Source organism: Sceloporus undulatus, chromosome 2 (genome assembly GCF_019175285.1).
Source record: "Sceloporus undulatus isolate JIND9_A2432 ecotype Alabama chromosome 2, SceUnd_v1.1, whole genome shotgun sequence".
NCBI lineage: Eukaryota > Metazoa > Chordata > Lepidosauria > Squamata > Phrynosomatidae > Sceloporus > Sceloporus undulatus.
The window spans coordinates 24,367,066-24,376,671 of record NC_056523.1 but is presented as its reverse complement, the minus strand read 5'-3'; the positions used below and the strand labels follow the sequence as shown (position 1 = coordinate 24,376,671).

General features: G+C 45.4%; 1 protein-coding gene across 2 annotated transcripts in view; it reads right to left on the bottom strand.

The window, feature by feature from the left end:
- Positions 1–4,110: 4,110 nt before the first annotated feature.
- LOC121923527 overlaps positions 4,111–9,606 on the bottom strand; it is a 14,051-nt gene continuing 8,555 nt past the window's right edge. Inside the window, exons 1-4 of one of the 2 annotated variants that reach the window (XM_042454045.1) lie at positions 9,209–9,252; positions 8,199–8,429; positions 6,007–6,953; positions 4,111–4,782 (exon numbers count right to left, since the gene is read on the bottom strand). In XM_042454045.1, the coding sequence (XP_042309979.1) occupies positions 4,384–4,782; positions 6,007–6,953; positions 8,199–8,409 (1,557 nt within the window). In that variant the 5' untranslated portion in view covers positions 8,410–8,429; positions 9,209–9,252 and the 3' untranslated portion in view covers positions 4,111–4,383. Of the gene's footprint in view, positions 4,783–6,006; positions 6,954–8,198; positions 8,430–9,208; positions 9,253–9,606 lie in introns of those variants that run through there. The other variant, XM_042454044.1, reaches the window with a different exon arrangement.

Genomic DNA, 9,606 nt, shown 5'->3' with positions numbered 1-9,606 from the left:
CAGTACCATTCCTTCTTGGGCAAGTCACACTCTCTCAGCCTCAGGGGAAGGAAATGGCAACCCTGCTCTGAGCCCTAGTGGCACAGTGGTTAAATGCCTGTACTGCAGCCATTTACTCAAAACCACAAGGTTGCGAGTTCAAGACCAGCAAAAGGGCCCAAGCTCGACTCAGGCTTGCATCCTTCCGAGGTCGCTAAAATGAGTACCCAGACTGTTGGGGGCAAATTAGCTTACTTGCTAATTAGCTTACTTGCTGTTCACCGCTATGATCTTTGGAATAGCGGTATATAAATTAAAAAAACAAACAAAAAACAAACTCTTGCCAAGGAAAACCCACAATAGGGTCACCATAAATAGATACAAACGATAGGGCCTTAGGGTCGCAAAGTACAGCATTGTCCAAAACCCACAAAACAGTGATACCTTTGTGAAGTCAAAGGCTTTCATGGCCGGCATCCATGGTTTTTGTGGGTTTTCGGGCTATGAGGCCATGTTCTAGAAGAGTTTCTTCCTGACGTTTCATCAGCATCTGTGGCTGGCATCTTCAGAGAAAGAAAATGCCAGCCACAGATGCTGGTGAAACGTCAGGAAGAAACTCTTCTAGAATATGGCCACATAGCCCAAAAAACTACAAAAAAACAGTGATACCTTTATTGGAACAACCAAAATGCACATTTTACATAGAATCATAGGGTTGAAAGAGACCCCAAGCACTATCCAGTCCAACCCCATTCTGCCATGCAGGAACTCACAACCAAAGCACCCCTGACAGATGGCCATTGAGCCTCTGTTTAAAAAACTCCAAAGAAGGAGAGTCCACCACAATTTTTTGAAGCTCCACTGGCTTCTTCATCAGGAAAAGGTGTTAAAAATGACACAGGAGAGAAAAAAATATTGAGGAGTCCTAGCCCTAAATTTGGTCCAGATGTTGTGGTTGTGGTCCTCAGCCCAGATGGGTCTGCAAGGGTATTCATGCCGGTGGGCCCCTCCTCCTTTTGGCCATATAGGTGCTGGGAGATTCAGTCCTGGAAAGAAACTTAGCAAGATAAAAGGCCAATGCCTTTAAGGCAGTGAGTCCCAAATTTTGACCCTCCGGATGTTTTGGACTTCAGCTCCCAGGATCCCTGACTATTGGCCAAGTTGGCAGGAGCTTAGACAATAGAATCATGGAATCATTGAATCATTGAGTTGGAAGAGACCAGAAGGGCCATCCAGTCCAAACCCATTCTGCCATGCAGGAACTCACAATCAAAGAACCCCCTGTTATAGATGGCCATCCAGCCTCTGCTTGAAGACCTCTAAGGAAGGAGACTCCACTACACTCCAAGAGAGTTTGTTTCATTGTCGAACAGCCCTTACTGTCAGGAAGTTCCTCCTAATGTTGAGGTGGAATCTCTTTTTCCAGCTGCTTGCATCCATTGCTCCAGGTCCCAGTCTCTGGAGCAGCAGAAAACAAGCTTGCTCCCTCCTCAATATGACATCCCTTCAAATATTTAAACAAGGCTATCATATCACCTCTTAGACTTCTCTTCTTCAGGCTAAACATCCCCAGCTCCCTAAATCTCTCCTCATAAGGCGTGCTTTCCAGGCAGTTCACAATTTTGTTGGCCCACCTCTGGGCTGCATTCCCACTTACAAATAGATCGGTTTGGCAGTGGGGCATGGTTCACACTACATTTGCCCTGACTGGATTTTCTTGTTGCAAAATAAAATAAAATAACCTAGTTGTGGTTCACATTGATCAATGAATTTATTCAAAATAGATCTGCTCCAGCCGGCTGAAGGGCAAATTTAAATTGATTCCGATCTGCATCTGGTTCACACTTGTGTGGAATTGATTTATCCAAAAAGACGTGGAAAATAACAGCGTCAAAAAGCCATGGGTTAAATGGGTCTAATGCATGGCCCTCCTCACCAAATTGCTTCAAAATCAGCAATTTGGGGTTCAAGTGCGAACCATGGTCATTTAAACCAGTTGAAACTGATTTACGATTTGGTTTAAAAGGTAGTGGGAATGAGGCCCAGCTGGACACTCTCCAGCTTCTCAGCATCATTTTGGAACTGTGGTCCTGAACCTCTGGAGGACCAAAGTTTGGAGGCCTCTGCTTCAAGGTCTCCTTGTTTTGTGGGTTTGGGATGATGCTCTCCAAGAGGGGGTGGGTGGGGGCCTTGGGGGGGGGCCAGTGTGCCCCCAGGGGCTTCCCCTCCCTCCCTAAGGGCTCTCTCCCTGCTCCTGCCCCCAGTTCCCAATGAAAAGGAAGCCAGGCTGCTTTAACAGCCCCATGTGCTGCCAGTGGCAGCCTCCCCTTCTTCCCCAGCCCCAACAAGGACGCCTTAAGGGGGAGAGCCAGCCAGAGCCTCTGCTGCTGGCCCCAAGGCAAGGCCGCCCAGCTGCCTCCTCCTGCTCCTCCTTGGCCAGGGCCAGAGGCTCCCTTGCCAGGGGCTTGCCCTCTGGCCCAGGCCCAGCGGAGGGGGTTCACAGGGGCCATGCTCCCCCTGGCTCAGTCCACCTTAAACAGAGGAGCCCGGTGGGCCTGCCTTTGGTGTGTTTGTACACAGAGGGAAATGTGCGGGGCTTTAAAGGGGCAGGGAGCCCGGAGGGAGGGAGGGACTCCGGCCTTTGGGAGGAAAAGGCCAGCCCAGGAGGGGAGGAGGAGGAAGAGGAGAGGGGGAGGAGGAAGAGAAGAGGGAGAGGAAGAGGGGGAGAAGAGGAGGAAGAGAAGGAGGAAGAAGGGGAAGGGAGAAGAGGAGGAAGAAAGGGAAAGGAGGAGGAGAAATCCCAGAATCCACCCAGTAGGGGGTGCCTTCAGGAATTTGGCTTGCAAACCCATCTGAGAGATTAATAATAATAATAATAATAATAATAATAGGATTTATTTATATGCCACCCAATTTGGAAAAGGTGATTTTCTTTGGACTACAAAAACCAGAATCCATTGATTGGGGCTTGGTTCACAATTCGCTTGCTTGGTGCCTTCAGGAATTTGGCTTGCAAACCCATCTGGGAGATTGGAAAATGTGCTTTTGGGGGGGCTATAAACCCCAAAATCCACCCAGAAAATGTTGGTCTCAGGAATTCGGATTGCATACCCATCTGGGAGATTGGGAAAAGGTGATTTTCTTTGGACTGCACATCCCAGAATCCACCCTGTAGGGTTTGGTTCATACTTCAGTTGTTTGATGCATTCAGGAATTCGGCTTGCAAACCCATCTGGAAGACTGAAAAACGTGCTTTTGGGGGGAATACAAAACCCAGAACCCACTCAGAAGAGTTGGGCCCTTGGTTCGCACTTAGTAAATAGGGTGGATTCTAGGCTTTGTAATCCAAGAAAAGCAGCCACATTAGGAATTCAGTGTGTGCAAAAATGAACTGAGCACCTTTGCAGAGTCTGTATTCACCTAATGAATGACAAAAGTGGGTCTTCCGGATGTTTTGGACTCCAGCTCCCAGAATTCCTGGCTGTTTGCCAAAGTGGACTGTGAGTTCTGGGAGTCCAAAACAGCTGGAAGGCCAAGGTTTGGGTTGCAATGGGTTGTTACAACGTACGAATCTCTGTTGGCCCCCAAAATTTACAAATTAATTCCCAGCAGCTGCCAGGAAGCACAGATCCAGGACACGCAAGATGGTTGCGCACCTTTGTTACCCAGGTTCAACCATTCAGACGCACACTGCTCCTGGAGAGGGAGGCTCCATTTCCCACTGGATCTAGGGAAGGCTGCACATGCCATGCCCTGGCATTCCCATCCCAGTGGATACAGGGAACCAAATTGCAATTATGCAAATTGCAAATTACAAATTTTTGCAAACCACCCATTGCAAAATTTTGCAAATCACATACAAGGCTTTACTTTCAGAGAGGAAATCAATGATTTCTACAGAATTGAATACTATGCTTATTTTTCTATAGATAATAGAAAATTGCTTAATTTTGGATTAAAAATAAGGCTTTTAACATGAGGATTTGAATATCATTTGAAATTAGATGAACCCAGAGTGATATAATAAAGACATTAACAGTAATTGTAAGATGTCGAGAAGAAAGGATGAAACATACAGAAGACAAAAAGGAAACAAAAGAATACACTATGTTTATTGTATATACGCCTTAGTGGGAACATTTGTAACTATTGTCTTTTCAGTCAAGATATATGTAAGAATAAAAATTGCAATTAAAAACAATTGCAAATCACAAATCACAAATTTTGCAATATTCTTCCTTCATGCCAAATCTCCACAACTTCCTTCCGCGCATGCCTCCTCCTCCTCCTCCTCCTCTTCTTCTTCTTTTAGGACAATTTTTATTTAAAAATTTGCAACATACACCAAGAATCGCCAACCCCTCTTTCCCTTTCCTGGGCCCATAACTTTGCCGGTCCGCAACCCTAATGGATGCCCCGCAGTCTGTCCATGAAACTGTGGCGTTTCCTTGGCTGCATAGTCCTACCCTCCTCGTGCCTTTCTTTCGCTGAGAGGTGAGACTTGTGGGCCTTGGCACTGCTTGACCGTTGGACCCGCTTGGGCTCGCTGACTGTTGCGGTCACTCGGCCTCCCCTCTTCTCCATCCTCTTGGCCTCCCGCAAAGTCCGCCGCTCAAAGGCCTCCACGATCCGGGAGATGCGGTTCTCCGCCTGCAACCGTTGGGCCACTTCTTCAACTGAGAGGTCAGGCTGGACCTTGCCGGACACCAGCTGGGCACGCGGTCTCTGTTGCTCGCAGAAGAGGCAGTTGCAAGTGGGTGGTGAGATGCTGCCATCGTCACAGGGCAGGATCTGCACCGATGGCTAGAAAGAGGACGGAATGTCAAAAAAGCAGAAATTATGGTCACCATCATCCCCAGACGTCGTACCCATAGCTGAGAGGGATGCCGTGCCCTCGTTCCTGCAACCCCCAACCTTCAACATTTCCCGAATTTTAATCCTCTGCCTTCTCATTTTCAAGCTGCTTTCAAAAAGTCCTGGTTTCCCTCTCCTCCAACTACTTTTGTCCTCAGCTGATTTCCATTGCAAACCCTCCAACATTTCCCGAACTTGCAAGTATGCTCCCAATTAATCCTATGCCTTCCTGTTTCCTGTTTCTCCACTGCTTTTAAAATGCCCTTGCGGACCTTTCAAACTCTAGGATGCTCTGTATTCCTGCGTTGCAGAAGGTGGGTTGGACTACATGACCCTTAGTAGTCCCTTTTAACTCTAAGCTCCTCTGCATTCCTGCATGGTGGAAAGTGGATGACCCTGGGATGTGTCTGTTCCACCTCTAGGATGCTCTGTATTCCTGCATGGCAGAAGGGGGTTGACTATATGACTCTTAGTAGTCCCTTCCAACTCTAGGAGCCTATGTATTCCTGCATGGCAGAAGAGGGTCAGACTGGATGGCCCTTGGGGGTCCCTTCCAACTCTAGGATCCTGTGTATTCCTGCATGGCAGAAGGAGTTTGGAATGGATCGCCCTTGGGTGGATCTCTTCCAACTCTATGTATTCCTGCATGACAGAAGTAGGTTCGACTCGATGGTCCCTTGGGGATCCCTTCCAGCTCTAGGACTCTGTGTGGCATAGAATCATAGAGTTGGAAGACACCACAAGGGCCATCTAGGCCAACCCCTGCCATGCAGGAACTCACAATCAAAGCATCCCTGACAGATGACCATCCAGCCTCTGTTTAAAGACCTCTAAGGAAGGAGACTCCACTACACTCCAAGGGACTGTGTTCGACTGTCGAACAGCCCTTACTGTCAGGAGGTTCTTCCTAATGTTGAGGTGGAATCTCTTTTCCTGTAGCTTGCATCCGTTGTTCTAGGTCCTGTTCTTTGGGGCAGCAGAAAACAAGCTTGCTCCCTCCTCAATATGACATCCCTTCAAGTATTTAAACATGAGGCTTGGACTGGATAGCCCTTTGGGGTCCCTTCCAATCCTAGGATTCTATGCATTCCTGCATGGCAGAATGAGGGTTGGACAGGATGCCCCTTGGGGGTCCAACAATATGATTTTGCTACCAGCCATAGCCCAGCATACCTGATGATGATGGTGGTGATTATGGTTCTCTCCTTGGTGTCTTGTCCATCTGGGTCTCATTTCTGCAGCAGCACCCGGCCTCCGACAATTCCTGATTTCTCTAGCCCAGAGATCTCCATCCTTTTGGTTTAGGGAAGTATAATCATGGCACCATCCTGGGATATCTGGGCGTTGGTTTCTGTGCCTCAAGAGGTCTGGTCCTGGTGGCCGTTCCACTGGAGTCTGCTCCAGCCACCGCTGGACTTTGGAGAGCCGGTCTGAGACCTGTTGCCTGGAGGAAGGGGCTGCTGGTTCCTTCTCTTGGCAATCTGCCATGCTGCCATGGTCCTCCTCCCGTAGTGGGGTCCAGCAGTTCTCATACGGGACAGGGGGCTGGTCCTGATTAAAGGCTTGGCATGCATGGCACCGCTGGATATGACTGATCCGGCATTGGGGCAAAATCCTGGCTGAGCTGCTGACCGCTGTGGAAGGACCGCTTCCTTCTCGCTTCCAAAGGAGGCCCTCTGAAGCCCATCTCTTACCTCCAAGATTTTGCTGGAGGTGCCACGGGTCTTGGAATGCTCCGAGGTGGCATGTGTCCCCTATTCTCTTGGTGTTACCTATTCCATCAGTCAACTGGACATGTGTCAGTCTCTCGGTCATTCCTTCAGGATGGCCCTTTCTGTGATGTCTCTGGCGACTTTCCATATTTTTGGACTGACATGGTGCATGGCTCCCCCAAGAGTGGAGTTTCTCAGATAAAAATGTCTCTAACTTTTCGGCAGCATTGTGTGTGAACAACGATGACCGTTCAATGCTGAATCCTGGAGCCGGGTGTTCATTCGGATAACGGTTCTTCAAAGGGTTCTCTCCTGAAACTTGGCAACTATGTCTTTGGTAGTCAATGTACTCCTTGGTGCGTGGGTTCAATTGTCCGAGGCTGCAATCTCGGATGGATCGGGAGAGATCTATGGATCAATAAAAATATAACGGAAGGAATTGATGATGGACTTGATGGATGGAACTGAGGACGGAGGCAACTCAGGACCTTCTCCAGAAGTTGGAAGAAACTGGATATACAGTGGACCCTCCACATTTGCTGGGGTTAGAGGCTCAGAACCCCCATGAAAGTGGACAAACTGCAAATTAAAAAAAACAACCCACTGTTTTTTAATTTAAGAAACACCTCTCTAGGAATCTCTAGGTCTTCCAACACAATTCTATGGTCAATATCCATCAGAGGTTGACCATGGAATCATGCTAGAGGACCTACAAATGCCTAGAGAAGTGTTTTCTCTAGGAATTTCTATGTTTCCCAGCATGACTCTATGGTCAGAGTTACCCTGGAGGACCTAGAGAGGACATATTAATCAAAGCCGCAAATAATCAAAGCTGCAACTTTGAAGGGATGACTGGAATACATAAAAAATTAAGTACAGGTTGAGTCTCTCTTATCCAAAATGCTTGTAATATTTATACGCAATATTTTAAAAAATAACTTTGTGCATGAAACAAATGTACACTTTCCTCGACCGCTAACTGAAATTATCATGCTCGTTATTTTACCTCCATCAAAATTTTCTACATTGGACTTTGAAAGCAACACAATATTTAAAAAATAACTTAGTGCATGAAATGCACAACCAGTAATTGAAATCTATCATCTTTGTTATTTTGCCTCTATCCAATTTTGGACATTGAAATCAACACAATATTTTTAAAAATAACTTTGTGCATGAAACAAACATACACTTTCTTTGACTGTTAATTGAAATTATCATCCTCATTATTTTACTTCCATCAGAATTTTGTACATTGGACATTGAAAGCATTTCCAGAACATGGAATTGACTGGATGTATTCTGTAAAAAATTAAGTACAAGTTGAGTCTCCCTTATCTGAAATGCATATAATTTTATACACAATAACTTTGTGCATGAAACAAATTTACACTTTCCTCGACTGCTAAATGAAGCCTATCATCCTTGTTATTTTACCTCCATTAAATTTTGGACATTAGACATGAAAATTTGCACACAGAAAGCAAAAAGTGCCACAATCTCAAAAAAGCGTAAAAATAATTTTGGAATATTTTGGATTTTAGATAATGGAGACTCGACTTGATGTTGTTATGTGTCTTCAAGCCACCTCTGATTTATGATAACATTTTCCAAGGATTTTAGGACTCCAGGTTTAGTATTTTCTGTGCTCACCAGAAATGATGGACGCTGTCGAAATCTCCCGATCACCGGACTCTCCGCTGCCGTTGTTGACATAATCTGGGTCTGTCTCCCAGTCATCGTCTGCCATGTTGACACCAAGTTCAAGACCCTTCTTGACCCAGTTGGGATTCTGGAGTTCCTGGTTGCGTTTGCAAGTATTGCGGGACCCATGGTCCCAGTTCATGCAGCCAGACTGGGCCATTGGTGAGGACTCCAGAAGACCTTCAGAGAGGGAATAACAATCTTTGGATATTGGTTTTTTTAAAAAAACTTTATTAATTAAAATAACAATAAGACAAAAACACAAACAACAAAACATAAATAACAAAATATTTGCATAAGCGATAATTTACTTTGAAAACCTCCAAATTATATCAACTCTACAATCTTCTTCTCAACGGGCTCATTCCTGTAATTCTGATTTGGCACAATTTCCACCGTTTAGGCCACCGTTAACCCAATTGCCCTGCCTTGATATCCACCTTTCAGAAGTTTGAAGCAGATCCAAAAATTCCAAATTTTAAAAATTCAGGACCCACACTTCCAATCCAAAATATCTCATATTCTGCAGTAGTTTAGAGCAACAACAACAACAAAAAGTTAATCCATCCCCAATTTAGCTCCTATCAGTTTTCTCCATCCCAATTTCAGTTTTATTTCCTTTTCAATATTATCGGTTTATAGCACAGTGGTTATTTTCCAATAATCTCAGCAGCTCCAATCTTTAATCCATGAATTTATACAAATAAATTAATAAAATTGGTGGTGCCTCTGGACGAATAAATTGCTGACATTCAATGCTGCTGTGAATTGCACACCGGGTTTTCTGTTCCTATAGATTCAATACGATCCCTTGTTGCCTCCGGATCGAATTTACTTTTGATTCTCAGCCTTTGGATACAGGTTTCAGACTCTCCTCCAAGCCCCCTCTCAACCCCTTATGCCTAAGGAATATTTTCTGATCTCCTAAAAGCTCTCAGGGATCAGCTCACCACATTTACCAAGAACGTCTGCTCAGAAAAACATCAAGGACCGTCTCTCTGAGGCACCATAACCAACCACAGTCCTTGGGTATTGTGTTGGAGCTACAAGAACCTGGTTTTAATCATAGCTAGGATTCAGGTTCCAGCCACTGTGATGTCAGTGCACTGTCACACATGCTGATGACATTTCACATCATCCTCCACTTTATTGGGCTTGCACTCTTTATTATTATTACAATACTGATATCTTTATGACTTTGATGTTGTGTGCCTTCAAGTCATTTCCAACCTAAGGTGAGGCTATCATGGGGTTTTATGGTAATCTTCCACACAGCCATGCTTTCCATCATCTTCCATATTATTGGTCTTGCAATAATAATAATAATAATGATGATGATGATGATGATGATGATGAT